We start from the raw sequence: 18550 nt of genomic DNA on the forward strand, positions 1-18550 counted from the left end.
ATATATATATATATATATGAAATAAAGTTGGTGAATTCTAGCTGTAAATATACTCTCCTCTTAACCACGCCCCACACCTGACTAAGCCCCCCCCACCACCCCCCACCTCCCGATATTGGAGGTCTCAAGGTTGGCAAGTATGGGACATTGTTGATTGTCACGTCATGTTCGGATGTACATTGTGGACGCCGTCTTTGCTCCACAGTAAGTCTTTGCTGTCGTCCAGCATTCTGTTTTTGTTTGCTTTGTAGCCAGTTCAGTTTTAGTTTAGTTCTGCATAGCCTTCCCGAAGCTTCAATGCTTTTTCTTAGGAGCACTCACCTTTCGTTTATTTTTGGTTTAAGCATTAGACACCTTTTTACCTGCACACTGCCTCCCGCTGTTTACGACATCCACAAAGCAATTAGCTACCTGCTGCCACCTACTGATATGGAAGAGTATTACACGGTTACTCTGCCGAGCTCTAGACAGCACCGACACTCAACAACAACACACCATTTGCAGACTAGAATTACTGCTTTGCAAACAATGTTTTTAACCCAAATAGGTGAAATGAGATAATCTCCCACGGCACACCAGACTGTATCTCATGGCCGCGGCACAGTGGTTGAAAAACCGTGTTCTAGATGATATTAATGGGTTAATGTTGGAATGTGTTTTTAGAAATGTTGACGTAGTAACAGTTAGAATGGTATATTTGGGAAAAGGTGTAATAAATAACATTGAGAAAGGCTAAGAGGTGTGTCCTCCAGGACGTCCAGTGGAGGCAGGAAGCCACATCCCCTCCACTTCCTGCTGCGGCCAGGTAACATCCTCAGTCCGCTCGTGCGAGGACCGCCATCTTGACGCCTCTCACGCCCTGCAGCGTGGCGGCGACACACCCTCCGTCCCACGATGCATTGCTGGCAGAGGTGGGCCGTCTGGAGGCGGCGCTGGAGGACGTCCGGAGGGACGTGGAGGTTCTGTCAGGATGCCAAGATGGCTGCCGCAGACTGGATCAGGTCTTAGTTCCCTCTGGATGCCGATGGCGAGGAGGGGAGGACGTTAAAATGTTCTTTTGGGTTTCTGTTAGATTTCGGCGCACGTATCCGCTCAAGTCCGGGAGGAGGTCCGGGTTCTGCTTTACGGGAATGATCTGCGAGTTGACTCCGCCCCGTCCGAGCGCTTTGTCAGCGGAGCAGAGCTGCAGGCGTCCTTGGTCTCGCTGGAGCGCAGCATCCTCCAGAACATCAGCCGCCAACTGGATCAGCGCCGCAGCGAGGCGTCCGTGACCGGAGTGGTGAGGACGGAGGAAGGAGGCGCAACTTTGGTTTGTTCTTCACGCTTCAGTTGTGCTGTGCAGGAGGTGAAGGTGATGGTGGAGAACGCCCTGCGCCTCTTCGCTCACGACCGCACCGGCCTGGCCGACTACGCCCTGGAGTCCGCAGGTCCCCGAGTGTCCCAGGTGGTCTTGGCCAGTCTGGCATGTGTTTAACTGTGCTTCCTGCAGGGGGCAGCATCCTCAGCACCCGCTGCTCTGAGACCTACAAGACCCAGGCGGCTCTGCTCAGCCTGTTTGGTCTTCCTCTGTGGTATTTCTCCCAGTCCCCTCGCGTGGTCATCCAGGTGAGAGTCCTCCTCCCACGCCAGCGAGTCCACTTTGGTTAACCGCTCCTCCCGCAGCCCGACGTCCATCCTGGGAACTGCTGGGCCTTCAAAGGCTCCACGGGCTTCCTGGTGATCAGGTTGTCCATGAGGATCCTGCCCACCGCCTTCTCCCTGGACCACATCCCAAAGACTCTGGCGCCACACCGCTCTGTGAGCAGCGCACCACGAGACTTCAGGGTCTACGTAAGTCTGACACCTAGGGTCAAGTTGGCCCCGCCCACTTTGTGCTGCTAACATTTTGCTTTTGAACCTTTTATGTAATTAATGTGTTATTAATCCTTATTACTAGAGATGTCCGATAATATCGGTCTGCCGATATTATCGGCCGATAAATGCGTTAAAATGTAATATCCGAAATTATCGGTATCGTTTTTTTTATTATCAGTATCGTTTTTTTTTTTTTTTTTTTTTTTTAAATTAAATCCACATAAAAAACACAAGATACACTTACAATTAGTGCACCAACCCAAAAAAACTCCCTCCCCCATTTACACTCATTCACACAAAAGGGTTGTTTCTTTCTGTTATTAATATTCTGCTTCCTACATTATATATCAATATATATCAATACAGTCTGCAAGGGATACAGTCCGTAAGCACACATGATTGTGCGTGCTGCTGCTCCACTAATAGTACTAACCTTTAACAGTTAATTTTACTAATTTTCATTCATTACTAGTTTCTATGTAACTGTTTTTATATTGTTGTACTTTCTTTTTTATTCAAGAAAATGTTTTTAATTTATTTATCTTATTTTATTTGATTCATTTTTTTAAAAAGTACCTTATCTTCACCATACCTGGTTGTCCAAATTAGGCATAATAATGTGTTAATTCCACGACTGCATATATCGGTTGATATCGGTATCGGTAATTAAAGAGTTGGACAATATCGGCATATCGGATATCGGCAAAAAGCCATTATCGGACATCCCTAGTTATTACACCTCACCAACTATGTAAAAATCTCTCCAAACTTGTCCGAATTGTTTGTGCTGCAAACATTTTGGTCTAATATAGTTTTTGTTTATTGTTATTAACATATAATTAACGGGTTATTCATCATAATTAGAACCTAACCTTATCAAAATTTCCACAAATTTGTCAGAATCATTTGTGCGGCAAACATTTTTGCTCTCTTATAGTTTTTGTTTGTTGTTATTCACATATAATTAATGTGTTATTCATCATGTTTATTGTTATTAACATATAATTAATGTGTTATATTTATTGTTATTAACATATAATTAATGTGTTATTCATCATGTTTATTGTTATTAACATATAATTAATGTGTTATATTTATTGTTATTAACATATAATTAATGTGTTATTCATCATGTTTATTGTTATTAACATATAATTAATGTGTTATTCATCATGTTTATTGTTATTAACATATAATTAATGTTATATTTATTGTTATTAACATATAATTAACATGTTATTCATCATAATTAGAACCCCCCAAAATCGCCACAAACTTGTCACAATCGTTTGTGCTGCAAACATTTTTGGTCTATTGTAGTTTTTGTTTTTAACGTTTTAAGTTAACTTGTAATTAATGTGCGAGTAATCCTTATTAGACCCCAACTATGTCAAAATCTCCCCAGGAAAGTCTGGGCTTCTCTGCTTAGGCTGCTGCCCCCGCGACCTGACTTCAGATAAGTAGAGGATGGATAGAAATGTCAAAATCTCTCCAAACTTGTCACAATCTTTTGTGTCGCAAACGTTTTTGGTCTCTTATAGTTTTTGTTTTTAATATCTTATGTTACTAACATATAATTAACATGTTATTCATCATAATTAGACCCCAAATAAGTCAAAATCTCCCCTGGAAAGTCTGGGCTTCTCTGCTTAGGCTGCTGCCCCCGCGACCTGACTTCAGATAAGTAGAGGATGGATAGAAATGTCAAAATCTCTCCAAACTTGTCTGAATAATTTGCCCTGCTAACATTTTTGGTCTTATATAGTTTTTGTTTTTAAAGTTTTATGTTATTAAAGTGTAATTAACGTGTTAATAATCCTAATTAGACCCCAACCTTATCACAATTTCCACAAACTTGTCACGATAATTTGTGCAGCAAACATTTTCGGTCTTTTATAGTTTTTGTTTTGAATATTTTATGTTACTAACATATAATTAACATGTTATTCATCATCATTAAACCCCAACTATGTCAAAATCTCCCCAGGGAAGTCTGGGCTTCTCTGCTTAGGCTGCTGCCCCCGCGACCTGACTTCAGATAAGTAGAGGATGGATAGAAATGTCAAAATCTCTCCACACTTGTCTGAATAATTTGCCCTGCTGACATTTTTGGTCTTTTATAGTTTTTGTTTTTAATGTTTTATGTAATTAATGTTATTAATCATTATTAGACCTCACCAACTATGTCAAAATCTCTCCAAACTTGTCACAATCGTTTGTGTCGCAAACATTTTTGGTCTCTTATAGTTTTTGTTTTGAATATTTTATGTTACTAACATATAATTAACATGTTATTCATCATAATTAGACCCCAGATAAGTCAAAATCTCCCCAGGGAAGTCTGGGCTTCTCTGCTTAGGCTGCTGCCCCCGCGACCTGACTTCAGATAAGTAGAGGATGGATAGAAATGTCAAAATCTCTCCAAACTTGTCTGAATAATTTGCCCTGCTAACATTTTTGGTCTTTTATAGTTTTTGTTTTTAATGTTTTATGTAATTAATGTTACTAATCATTATTAGACCTCCCCAACTATGTCGAAATCTCTCCAAACTTGTCACAATCGTTTGTGTCGCAAACATTTTTGGTCTCTTATAGTTTTTGTTTTTAATATCTTATGTTACTAACATATAATTAACATAATTAGACCCCAAATAAGTCAAAAAAGTTAAAATCTCCCCAGGAAAGTCTGGGCTTCTCTGCTTAGGCTGCTGCCCCCGCGACCTGACTTCAGATAAGTAGAGGATAGATAGAAATGTCAAAATCTCTCCAAACTTGTCTGAATAATTTGCCCTGCTAACATTTTTGGTCTTTTATAGTTTTTGTTTTTAACGTTTTATGTAATTTAATGTTATTAATCATTATTAGACCTCCCCAACTATGTCAAAATCTCTCCAAACTTGTCACAATCGTTTGTGTCGCAAACATTTTTGGTCTCTTATAGTTTTTGTTTTTAATATCTTATGTTACTAACATATAATTAACATGTTATTCATCATAATTAGACCCCAAATAAGTCAAAATCTCCCCTGGAAAGTCTGGGCTTCTCTGCTTAGGCTGCTGCCCCCGCGACCTGACTTCAGATAAGTAGAGGATAGATAGAAATGTCAAAATCTCTCCAAACTTGTCTGAATAATTTGCCCTGCTAACATTTTTGGTCTTTTATAGTTTTTGTTTTTAATGTTTTATGTTATTAAAGTGTAATTAACGTGTTAATAATCCTAATTAGACCCCAACCTTATCACAATTTCCACAAACTTGTCACGATAATTTGTGCAGCAAACATTTTCGGTCTTTTATAGTTTTTGTTTTGAATATTTTATGTTACTAACATATAATTAACATGTTATTCATCATCATTAAACCCCAACTATGTCAAAATCTCCCCAGGGAAGTCTGGGCTTCTCTGCTTAGGCTGCTGCCCCCGCGACCTGACTTCAGATAAGTAGAGGATGGATAGAAATGTCAAAATCTCTCCAAACTTGTCAGAATAATTTGCCCTGCTAACATTTTTGGTCTTTTATAGTTTTTGTTTTTAATGTTTTATGTAATTAATGTGTTATTAATCATTATTAGACCCCAACTATGTTAAAGTCTCTTCAAACTTGTCCGAATCGTTTGTGCAGCAAACATTTTTGGTCTATTATAGTTTTTGTTTTTAATATTTTATGTAATTAATGTTATTAAACCTCCCCAACTATGTCAAAATCTCTCCAAACTTGTCACAATCGTTTGTGTCGCAAACATTTTTGGTCTCTTATAGTTTTTGTTTTTAATATCTTATGTTACTAACATATAATTAACATAATTAGACCCCAACTATGTCAAAATCTCCCCGGGGAAGTCTGGGCTTCTCTGCTTAGGCTGCTGCCCCCGCGACCTGACTTCAGATAAGTAGAGGATGGATAGAAATGTCAAAATCTCTCCAAACTTGTCAGAATAATTTGCCCTGCTAACATTTTTGGTCTTTTATAGTTTTTGTTTTTAATGTTTTATGTAATTAATGTGTTATTAATCATTATTAGACCCCAACTATGTCAAAATCTCTCCAAACTTGTCCGAATCGTTTGTGCAGCAAACATTTTTGGTCTATTATAGTTTTTGTTTTTAACATTTTATGTAATTAATGTTATTAAACCTCCCCAACTATGTCAAAATCTCTCCAAACTTGTCTGAATAATTTGCCCTGCTAACATTTTTGGTCTTATATAGTTTTTGTTTTTAATGTGTTATGTTATTAAAGTGTAATTAACGTGTTAATAATCCTAATTGGACCCCAACCTTATCACAATTTCCACAAACTTGTCACAATAATTTGTGCAGCAAACATTTTCGGTCTTTTATAGTTTTTGTTTTGAATATTTTATGTTACTAACATATAATTAACATGTTATTCATCATAATTAGACCCCAACTATGTCAAAATCTCCCCAGGGAAGTCTGGGCTTCTCTGCTTAGGCTGCTGCCCCCGCGACCTGACTTCAGATAAGTAGAGGATGGATAGAAATGTCAAAATCTCTTCAAACTTGTCACAATTGTTTGTGCTGCAAACATTTTTGGTCTCTTATAGTTTTTGTTTTGAACGTTTTATGTAATTTAATGTTATTAATCTTATTAGACCTCCCCAACTATGTCAAAATCTCTCCAAACTTGTCACAATCGTTTGTGTCGCAAACATTTTTGGTCTCTTATAGTTTTTGTTTTGAATATTTTATGTTACTAACATATAATTAACATGTTATTCATCATAATTAGACCCCAAATAAGTCAAAATCTCCCCAGGGAAGTCTGGGCTTCTCTGCTTAGGCTGCTGCCCCCGCGACCTGACTTCAGATAAGTAGAGGATGGATGGAAATGTCAAAATCTCTCCAAACGTGTCAGAATAATTTGCCCTGCTAACATTTTTGGTCTTTTATAGTTTTTGTTTTTAATGTTTTATGTTATTAAAGTGTAATTAACGTGTTAATAATCCTAATTGGACCCCAACCTTATCAACATTTCCACAAACTTGTCACAATAATCTGTGCAGCAAACATTTTCGGTCCTTTATGGTTTTTGTTTTGAATATTTTATGTTACTAACATATAATTAACATGTTATTCATCATAATTAGACCCCAGATAAGTCAAAATCTCCCCAGGGAAGTCTGGGCTTCTCTGCTTAGGCTGCTGCCCCCGCGACCTGACTTCAGATAAGTAGAGGATGGATAGAAATGTCAAAATCTCTCCAAACTTGTCTGAATAATTTGCCCTGCTAACATTTTTGGTCTTATATAGTTTTTGTTTTTAATGTTTTATGTAATTAATGTGTTATTAATCATTATTAGACCCCAACTATGTCAAAATCTATGCAAACTTGTCCGAATCGTTTGTGCAGCAAACATTTTTGGTCCATTTTAGTTTTTGTTTTTAACATTTAATGTAATTAACATGTTATTAATCATTATTAGACCCTAACTATGCAAACTTGTCCGAATAATTTGCCCTGCTAACATTGTTGGTCTACTATAGTTTTTGTTTTTAACATTTTATGTAATTAACATGTAATTAATGTGTTATTAATCATTAATCTCTCCAAACTTTTCTGAATCGTTTGTGCTGCAAACATTTTTGGTCTATAGTTTTAGTTTTTAATGTTTTATGTAATTAACATGTTATTAATCATTATTAGAACTCCCCAACTATGTCAAAATCTATGCAAACTTGTCACAATCGATTGTGTCGCACACATTTTTGGTCTCTTATAGTTTTTGTTTTTAACGTTTTATGTAATTTAATGTTATTAATCTTATTAGACCTCCCCAACTATGTCAAAATCTCTCCAAACTTGTCACAATCGATTGTGTCGCACACATTTTTGGTCTCTTATAGTTTTTGTTTTTAATATCTTATGTTACTAACATATAATTAGACCCCAGATAAGTCAAAATCTCCCCAGGGAAGTCTGGGCTTCTCTGCTTGGGCTGCTGCCCCCGCGACCTGACTTCAGATAAGTAGAGGATGGATGGAAATGTCAAAATCTCTCCAAACTTGTCTGAATAATTTGCCCTGCTAACATTTTTGGTCTTATATAGTTTTTGTTTTTAATGTTTTATGTTATTAAAGTGTAATTAACGTGTTAATAATCCTAATTGGACCCCAACCTTATCACAATTTCCACAAACTTGTCACAATAATTTGTGCAGCAAACATTTTCGGTCTTTTATAGTTTTTGTTTTGAATATTTTATGTTACTAACATATAATTAACATGTTATTCATCATAATTAGACCCCAACTATGTCAAAATCTCCCCAGGGAAGTCTGGGCTTCTCTGCTTAGGCTGCTGCCCCCGCGACCTGACTTCAGATAAGTAGAGGATGGATAGAAATGTCAAAATCTATCCAAACTTGTCTGAATAATTTGCCCTGCTAACATTTTTGGTCTTTTATAGTTTTTGTTTTTAATGTTTTATGTTATTAAAGTGTAATTAACGTGTTAATTATCCTAATTGGACCCCAACCTTATCACAATTTCCACAAACTTGTCACAATAATCTGTGCAGCAAACATTTTTGGTCTTTTTTTTTTTTTTTAATGTTATTACCGTGTTATTAATCCTAATTAGACCCCCCAACCTTGTCAAAATCTCCCCAAACATTTAGGACATTTTTATGTAACACAGTTTTCTGGAGCTGGTTATGAATCCCAAAATGTTAATAACCTAAAAAGTACAATAATTACACCAAAACCTTTTTGGGGCACAAATGAATGGAACAAGTTTGGGGAGATTTTGAATAATAACACTTTAATAACATTAAAATGTTCATTTAAAACCCGTTATGGCACAAGTTTAGTGAAATAACACGTTAAAAAGTATAATTCAAACATTTTTGAGGAGGTTTAGACAAGATTGTCAGAGGGGGCGGAGCTTGGTTTGTGTTGAGTCCGTTAGCTCCGCCTCCTTCCTTCCTTCCAGGGCCTGCAGGACGAGCGTGAAGAAGGAGGCAGCCTGCTGGGCTCCTACACCTACCAGGAGGATGGAGACGCTCTGCAGACGTACTCCGTCACGGCGAGTGATCACTTCCTGTACGCCACTTCCTGCCCTCCTCGCGCTGACGTACAGTCTGTCCTTCACAGGAAGACAACCACAGAAGCTTCCAGATCATCGAGGTCCAGGTCTTGTCCAACTGGGGCCACGCGGACTACACGTGCATGTACCGCTTCAGAGTGCACGGATCTCCCAGTGACGCCTGAACGCATCTCTCATTGAAGCACTCGGACTGAACTTTGTTTTAAAAGTGTTGAAGCTTCTTCTTTAGCCTTCATTTCAACGTCTCATCCAAATCTCCAACATTGAGTGCAGAAACTTTATCTTTTAAACTTTTATTTTGAAACTACCGAGTGACCTTAAATGCAAAGTTTGAATGTGGCCATAACTTTGCTGAATGTAATGTCGTATTTATTTTAATGTCTTTCTATCTGATGTGGAAATAAAAATGATCTTCCGAAAATATCCATTTAGACTGTGAAAGTGAAAAGTTCATTCGGTCGGGTCGCGGGGGCAGCAGCCTAAGCAGGAAGCCCAGACTTTCCTCTCCCCAGCCACTTCATTTGAGATATCTTGTGGCACTTTTAAAGGGGAACTGCACTTTTTGGGGGGAATTTTGCCTATCGTTTACAATCATGAGAGACAAGAAAACCATTTTTTTTTGCATTCCAACATAAAAAATGGGCTTGTTCTTGGTGGCTAATGTTAGCAATCAATTCTACCTCTAAATAACTTTTAAAAATGCATTGAAAAAGTGTCAATACTTCATTTATGTTCTGTAAGCTGTATAATAACAAACTGTAGCAACATTGCTATTGTAAGAGTGAACACTGACGAACTATTTCTAGCGTACTAACACGTCGCCATGGAAACGGGAATAAAGGCGCTGAAGTAGTCAGTCCTAGCAATGATTAAAAGGATCAAAATAATGTTCACGTTGTCATTGTGGGGTATTATGTGTAGAATTTTGAGGACAAAATAATCTAAATAATTTCATTATGGGGTATTATGTGTAGAATTTTGAGGAAGGAAAAAATAATCAAAATAATTTCATTATGGGGTATTGTGTGTAGAATTTTGAGGACAAAATACTCTAAATAATTTCCAAAATTTCATTATGGGGTATTATGTGTAGAATTTTGAGGACAAAATAATCTAAATAAAATTCACAATTTCATTATGGGGTATTGTGTAGAGAATTTTGAGGACAAAATAATCAAAATAATTTCCACAATTTCATTATGGGGTATTATGTGTAGAATTTTGAGGACAAAATAATCAAAATAATTTCCACAATTTCATTATGGGGTATTATGTGTAGAATTTTGAGGACAAAATACTCTAAATAAAATTCACAATTTCATTATGGGGTATTGTGTGTAGAATTTTGAGGACAAAATAATCAAAATAATTTCCACAATTTCATTATGGGGTATTATGCGTAAAATTTTGAGGACAAAATAATCAAAATAATTTCCACAATTTCATTATGGGGTATTATGTGTAGAATTTTGAGGACAAAATAATCTAAATAAAATTCACAATTTCATTATGGGGTATTATGCGTAGAATTTTGAGGACAAAATAATCCAAATAATTTCCACAATTTCATTATGGGGTATTGTGTGTAGAATTTTGAGGACAAAATAATTTCCATATTTTCATTATGGGGTATTATTTGTAACATTTTGAGGACAAAATAATCTACATAAAATTCACAATTTCATTATGGGGCATTATGTGTAGAATTTTGAGGACAAAATAATCCAAATAATTTACACAATTTCATTATGGGGTATTATGTGTAGAATTTTGAGGACAAAATAATTTCCACAATTTCATCATGGGGTATTATTTGTAACATTTTGAGGACAAAATAATCTAAATAAAATTCACAATTTCATTATGGGGTATTACGTGTAGAATTTTGAGGACAAAATAATCAAAATAATTTCCACAATTTCATTATGGGGTATTGTGTGTAGAATTTTGAGGACAAAATAATTAAAATAATTTCCACAATTTCATTATGGGGTATTATGTGTAGAATTTTGAGGACAAAATACTCTAAATAAAATTCACAATTTCATTATGGGGTATTATGTGTAGAATTTTGAGGACAAAATAATCAAAATAATTTCATTATGGGGTATTATATGTAGAATTTTGAGGACAAAATAATCAAAATAATTTCCACAATTTCATTATGGGGTATTATGTGTAGAATTTTGAGGACAAAATAATCAAAATAATTTCCACAATTTCATTATGGGGTATTATGTGTAGAATTTTGAGGACAAAATAATCAAAATAATTTCCACAATTTCATTATGGGGTATTATGTGTAGAATTTTGAGGACAAAATACTCTAAATAAAATTCACAATTTCATTATGGGGTATTGTGTGTAGAATTTTGAGGACAAAATTATCAAAATAATTTCCACAATTTCATTATGGGGTATTATGCGTAAAATTTTGAGGACAAAATAATCAAAATAATTTCCACAATTTCATTATGGGGTATTATGTGTAGAATTTTGAGGACAAAATAATCTAAATAAAATTCACAATTTCATTATGGGGTATTATGCGTAGAATTTTGAGGACAAAATAATCCAAATAATTTCCACAATTTCATTATGGGGTATTGTGTGTAGAATTTTGAGGACAAAATAATTTCCATATTTTCATTATGGGGTATTATTTGTAACATTTTGAGGACAAAATAATCTACATAAAATTCACAATTTCATTATGGGGTATTATGTGTAGAATTTTGAGGACAAAATAATCCAAATAATTTCCACAATTTCATTATGGGGTATTATGTGTAGAATTTTGAGGACAAAATAATTTCCACAATTTCATTATGGGGTATTATGTGTAGAATTTTGAGGACAAAATAATTAAAATAATTTCCACAATTTCATTATGGGGTATTATGTGTAGAATTTTGAGGACAAAATACTCTAAATAAAATTCACAATTTCATTATGGGGTATTATGTGTAGAATTTTGAGGACAAATAATCAAAATAATTTCATTATGGGGTATTATATGTAGAATTTTGAGGACAAAATAATCAAAATAATTTCCACAATTTCATTATGGGGTATTATGTGTAGAATTTTGAGGACAAAATAATCAAAATAATTTCCACAATTTCATTATGGGGTATTATGTGTAGAATTTTGAGGACAAAATACTCTAAATAAAATTCACAATTTCATTATGGGGTATTGTGTGTAGAATTTTGAGGACAAAATAATCAAAATAATTTCCACAATTTCATTATGGGGTATTATGCGTAAAATTTTGAGGACAAAATAATCAAAATAATTTCCACAATTTCATTATGGGGTATTATGTGTAGAATTTTGAGGACAAAATAATCTAAATAAAATTCACAATTTCATTATGGGGTATTATGCGTAGAATTTTGAGGACAAAATAATCCAAATAATTTCCACAATTTCATTATGGGGTATTGTGTGTAGAATTTTGAGGACAAAATAATTTCCATATTTTCATTATGGGGTATTATTTGTAACATTTTGAGGACAAAATAATCTACATAAAATTCACAATTTCATTATGGGGTATTATGTGTAGAATTTTGAGGACAAAATAATCCAAATAATTTCCACAATTTCATTATGGGGTATTATGTGTATAATTTTGAGGACAAAATAATTTCCACAATTTCATTATGGGGTATTATTTGTAACATTTTGAGGACAAAATAATCTAAATAAAATTCACAATTTCATTATGGGGTATTATGTGTAGAATTTTGAGGACAAAATAATCTAAATAAAATTCACAATTTCATTATGGGGTATTACGTGTAGAATTTTGAGGACAAAATAATTAAAATAATTTCCACAATTTCATTATGGGGTATTATGTGTAGAATTTTGAGGACAAAATACTCTAAATAAAATTCACAATTTCATTATGGGGTATTATGTGTAGAATTTTGAGGACAAAATAATCAAAATAATTTCATTATGGGGTATTGTGTGTAGAATTTTGAGGACAAAATAATCAAAATAATTTCATTATGGGGTATTATGTGTAGAATTTTGAGGACAAAATAATCAAAATAATTTCCACAATTTCATTATGGGGTATTGTGTGTAGAATTTTGAGGACAAAAAATAATTTCTTCCATTTTGAAAAGTGAAGTAACCTGATGCTAAAGCATGAGTCAATAAAGAGGATCAAGTAGTCCACCTGAGACACCAGCAGCTTCAGTCCCTGGGCAGCGGGATGCCGACCACAGTCTGCTGTCCCGTGGTCTGCTGCTGGGCTCGTGAGACCTCCTCCTGGCTGCAGCAGTCCTGCAGGAAGATGGCGGCCAGGTTGCGCAGGCGGGGGCTCTCGCTGAGGGAGAAGCGCAACATGCACTGCACCAGGCCGGCCTGGCTGATCTCCTGGCGCGAGGACGGGGTGACCAGGTTCATGAGGGTGGTGATGGCGGACAGCACGGTCTCCTCCCTGGGACTGGACAGACAGTTTGTGATCAAGGAGACCCCGCCCCCCTGCAGGATGGCGTCACGGCAGTCCGGCTCGGTGCTGAGGTTGCACAGCCCGCCTGCATGAGAAGAGCACACGGGAAGGTAGTTGGACTCCGCAGACGTTCGGGCGGACTCGGGAGATCTCACCCATTCCGAACTCCACAAAGTTGTGGTTGTCCTCTGAGAGCATGTCCAAGAAGAGGTCAGGCACCTGCAGCTGCTTCAGAAAGTCCACGTTCTTTGGATCATACGCAAAGTTGGCCAGATTGGCTAGAACTTGCTCCTTAGCCTCTGGAACAAACATGCACATTGGATCATTTACTTCTTCATAATAATAATAATAATAATAATGGATTAGATTTATATAACACTCTTTTCTAGTGACTCTTTAAACTGAGAAGACATTTGTTCAGTCCACATTCACACATTTATGGTGATAAGATGCATTTAACAATGATAATAATAATAATAATAATAATAACAACAAACACATTGATGGTGGTAAGCTACATTTCACAATAATAATAATAATACTAATAATAATAAACACATTGATGGTGATAAGCTACATTTATTATTATTAATAATAATAATAATAACAAACATTGATTGTGGTAAAAAGTTAAAGTACCAATGATTGTCACACAGCTACATTTCACAATAATAATAATAATAAACACATTGATGGTGATAAGCTACATTTATTATTAATAATAATAATAATAAACACATTAATGGTGATAAGCTACATTTATTAATAATAATAATAATAAACACAATGATGGTGATAAGCTACATTTATTATTATTATTATTAATAATAATAATAATAACAAACATTGATTGTGGTAAAAAGTTAAAGTTAAAGTACCAATGATTGTCACACAGCTACATTTCACAATAATAATAAACACATTGATGGTGATAAGCTACATTTATTATAATAATAATAATAATAATAAACACATTAATGGTGATAAGCTACATTTATTAATAATAATACTAATAAACACATTGATGGTGGTAAGCTACATCTAACAATATTAATAATAATAACACATTGGTGGTGGTAAGATACATTTAACAATAATAATAACACTGATAATAATAATAAACACATTGATGGTGATAAGCTACATTTATTATAATAATAATAAACACATTAATGGTGATAAGCTACATTTATTAATAATAATACTAATAAACACGTTGATGGTGGTAAGCTACATCTAACAATATTAATAATAATAACACATTGGTGGTGGTAAGATACATTTAACAATAATAATAACACTGATAATAATAAACACCTTGATGGTGGTAAGTGAAGTGAAGTGAATTATATTTATATAGCGCTTTTTTTTCAAGCTACATTTAACAATATTAATAATAATAATACATTGATGGTGGATGCATTTTACAATAATAATTAACACCCCCCTCACCATTTTTGCATATATATATATATATATATATATATATATATATATATATATATATATATATATATATATATATATATATATATATATATATATATATATATATATATATATATATATATATATATATATATATATTGTCCTGTCAAGGTTCTCAGGCATATCATATAGTAGATGTAGATGATCATATAGTTGATGTAGATGCCCATATCGGCTGTTCAGATTTACTTTACAAAAGAGAAGTGTAGGATACTTCTCTTGTTGCCTTATTTGTATTTGACTTTATTAAATGTATTTATATTAACATTTGATGCAGCCGGGCCGGAGCAGGAGGGGATAGAAAGAGAGAAAAAGGAAGACAGAGGGGGGAATTGTGGGGACAAGAGGGGGATTAGACAGAGAGACAACAACAACAACAACAGCAAACAACAACAACAGAGCAACATCAGCAAATAGGACATGTACAAATATGATGGTAAAAGTGATAGCAAAGAAGCAGTTAGCGAAATAAATAATAATACAGAAATGACAATGAGCATTATTACACTACAAATGAAGCAATACAAATACCAATAGAAATATCACTATTGATAATGAACAATAACAATAATTGACCTCTATTATCAACAATACAGTTGTTCAAATGCAACAATACATATACGTAATGATAACTAGAGATACAAAAGAATGCAGAAAAATGGAGGGGAAGAAAGAGAAGCAACCTATATTAACCTTGTAGATTGTTATAGTAACAATAGGTTAACAGTGTGCCATGTGTTATACCCACTTTCCCCTAGAGCAACAACATTAATATATGTTTGATGAAACCTGATTATGTGCATGAGTGTATGTATGTATATGTACAGAATGTATATATTGTTTTTCAAATCACCTGGCTACAATATTCGATTTTTTCTCCACCCTAATTAGAACATTGTGAGAGTTAAAGACAGGACGTAAACAAAGTATAGGGAATAAATACTGAATACTATTGATAAAAAGTGATATAAATACTGATCATTTCTCACCGCTGAGCTTCGGAGAAAGGGAAATGTTTAAATAAGCTCAGCTTCTTCCTACTCCTTTTCGTTTACGTTTATTTCGAGCACAAAAATGATACTTTATGTATCTGACATATTTCCACATGTGTTTTGTTCCTCGCTGCAATTTTGTTGAGCTTGTTTGGAACGATTGCAGCATAATAACAATTGCAGCATAATAACAATTGCAGCATAATAACAATTGCAGCATAATAAGCAAACAAATGTTTGGAACAATTGCAGCATAATAAGCAAACAAATGATCGTCGATATCTCACCATCGCTGTCCGTATCCTGGAACTCCGTGACGAGCGTTTGTAAGAACTCAAAGCGGTCAGATTCTTTCTTCCACATGTTGTAAAAATAGTCATTTAAAACACAAAAGTAACATTTACATTTGAACTTTGACTAATTAGCGAGCAGTGAAGCGCTGGAAAGAAATGTCAACAAAACACCTCGACGAGGGTCCGTCGCTAAAATGAGTCCGGCGGTTATGTGGCTTTCTCTTTCCGCTTTAACATTAACGTTATAAAACTTCACAGCGTCCATCAAAAACTGTCTCAGACACACACAAAATGATGATTATTCACAATTAATAATAACTAATGACCAGCAACCAAATGCTATTGTAAAATCTTGTATTATCCCGAGAAGCGGAAGTCGTTGAGGCGACGAGCGGAAGCGGAAGCGGAAGCGCATGTGTGCCACCAGCTAATGGTCACTTGAATGTCATTATTAATATCGTCATATCGTGTTGTGTAAGATTATAATAACCGATTATTTATATCGCATGTAGGTCATTTTTATCGAAACACCGACATGACGAAGCAACGCACGTTTCCTGCGGGGAAGCGCCTCGCCAAGCCACTTTTGTTTGGGACTCTTTTTGTTGGCCTGGCTGCTGCTTTCTTTAACAGGTATGTCGATATCACACATGTATAGTGTAATGTCGATATCACACATGTATAGTGTAATCTCGATATCACACATGTATATTGTAATGTCAATATCACACACGTATATTGTAATGTCGATATCACACGTGTATAGTGTAATGTCGATATCACACATGTATAGTGTAATGTCGATATCACACACGTATATTGTAATGTCGATATCACACGTGTATAGTGTAATGTCGATATCACACATGTATGGTGTAATGTCGATATCACACACGTATATTGTAATGTCGATATCACACGTGTATAGTGTAATGTCGATATCACACATGTATAGTGTAATGTCAATATCACACACGTATATTGTAATGTCGATATCACACGTGTATAGTGTAATGTCGATATCACACATGTATGGTGTAATGTCGATATCACACACGTATATTGTAATGTCGATATCACACGTGTATAGTGTAATGTCGATATCACACATGTATAGTGTAATGTCGATATCACACACGTATATTGTAATGTCGATATCACACGTGTATAGTGTAATGTCGATATCACACATGTATAGTGTAATGTCGATATCACACACGTATATTGTAATGTCGATATCACACGCGTATAGTGTAATGTCGATATCACGCATGTATAGTGTAATGTCGATATCACACATGTATAGTGTAATGTCGATATCACACGTGTATAGTGTAATGTCGATATCACACGTGTATAGTGTAATGTCGATATCACACATGTATAGTGTAATGTTGATATCACACATGTATATTGTGATGTCGATATCACACACGTATATTGTAATGTTGATATCACACATGTATATTGTGATGTCGATATCACACATGTATAGTGTAATGTCGATATCACACATGTATAGTGTAATGTTGATATCACACATGTATATTGTAATCTCGGTATCACACATGTATAGTGTAATGTCGATATCACACATGGTGTAATGTCGATATCACACATGTATAGTGTAATGTTGATATCACACATGTATATTGTAATGTCGATATCAAACACGTATATTGTAATGTCGATATCACACACGTATACTGTAATGTCGATATCACACATGTATACTGTAATGTCGATATCACTCATGTATATTGTAATGTCGATATCACACATGTATATTGTGATGTCGATATCACACAAGTATATTGTAATGTCGATATCACACATGTATAGTGTAATGTCGATATCACACGTGTATAGTGTAATGTCGATATCACACACGTATATTGTAATGTCGATATCACACATGTATAGTGTAATGTTGATATCACACATGTATATTGTGATGTCGATATCACACATGTATATTGTAATGTTGATATCACACATGTATATTGTGATGTCGATATCACACATGTATAGTGTAATGTCGATATCACACATGTATAGTGTAATGTTGATATCACACATGTATATTGTAATCTCGATATCACACATGTATAGTGTAATGTCGATATCACACATGTATAGTGTAATGTTGATATCACACATGTATAGTGTAATGTTGATATCACACATGTATAGTGTAATGTCAATATCACACATGTATATTGTAATGTCGATATCACACATGTATATTGTGATGTCGATATCACACATGTATATTGTAATGTCGATATCACACATGTATATTGTGATGTCGATATCACACATGTATACTGTAATGTCGATATCACACATGTATACTGTAATGTCGATATCACACATGTATATTGTG

General features: G+C 34.7%; 2 protein-coding genes across 8 annotated transcripts in view; one reads left to right on the plus strand and one right to left on the minus strand.

Annotated features, from left to right (window-relative positions):
• LOC133638279 (SUN domain-containing protein 2-like) overlaps window positions 1–9343 on the plus strand; it is a 29446-nt gene extending 20103 nt beyond the window's left edge. For 5 of the 7 annotated variants that reach the window (XM_062030726.1, XM_062030724.1, XM_062030721.1 and 2 more), the window contains 6 exons: window positions 753–805; window positions 866–1001; window positions 1073–1427; window positions 1490–1605; window positions 1663–1830; window positions 8807–9343. In XM_062030726.1, the coding sequence (XP_061886710.1) occupies window positions 753–805; window positions 866–1001; window positions 1073–1427; window positions 1490–1605; window positions 1663–1830; window positions 8807–9100 (1122 nt within the window). In that variant the 3' untranslated portion in view covers window positions 9101–9343. The remainder of the gene's footprint in view (window positions 1–752; window positions 806–865; window positions 1002–1072; window positions 1428–1489; window positions 1606–1662; window positions 1831–8806) is intronic. The other 2 variants (XM_062030728.1, XM_062030723.1) reach the window with 2 other exon arrangements.
• A 2660-nt stretch (window positions 9344–12003) lies between these two features.
• armc7 (armadillo repeat containing 7) lies at window positions 12004–16546 on the minus strand. The gene is made up of 3 exons (XM_062031873.1): window positions 16159–16546; window positions 13547–13690; window positions 12004–13476 (listed from the first exon to the last, which is right to left on the minus strand). The coding sequence occupies exons 1-3, from the start codon at window positions 16232–16234 to the stop codon at window positions 13133–13135; spliced, it is 564 nt and encodes a 187-aa protein (XP_061887857.1). The 5' UTR covers window positions 16235–16546; the 3' UTR covers window positions 12004–13132.
• Between the last annotated feature and the right edge of the window lie 2004 nt (window positions 16547–18550).

The sequence above is a fragment of the Entelurus aequoreus genome, linkage group LG21 (assembly GCF_033978785.1).
Source record: "Entelurus aequoreus isolate RoL-2023_Sb linkage group LG21, RoL_Eaeq_v1.1, whole genome shotgun sequence".
NCBI lineage: Eukaryota > Metazoa > Chordata > Actinopteri > Syngnathiformes > Syngnathidae > Entelurus > Entelurus aequoreus.

Bases quoted from the DNA above. Each gene is read 5' to 3' on its own strand.
- armc7 (XM_062031873.1), bottom strand. From the start codon at position 16,234: ATGTGGAAGAAAGAATCTGACCGCTTTGAGTTCTTACAAACGCTCGTC. The intron at 13,691-16,158 runs GTGAGATATCGA...TGTTTGTTCCAG, and splicing joins CCAGGATACGGACAGCGATG to AGGCTAAGGAGCAAGTTCTA. The intron at 13,477-13,546 runs GTGAGATCTCCC...CTTCTCATGCAG, and splicing joins CTTTGTGGAGTTCGGAATGG to GCGGGCTGTGCAACCTCAGC.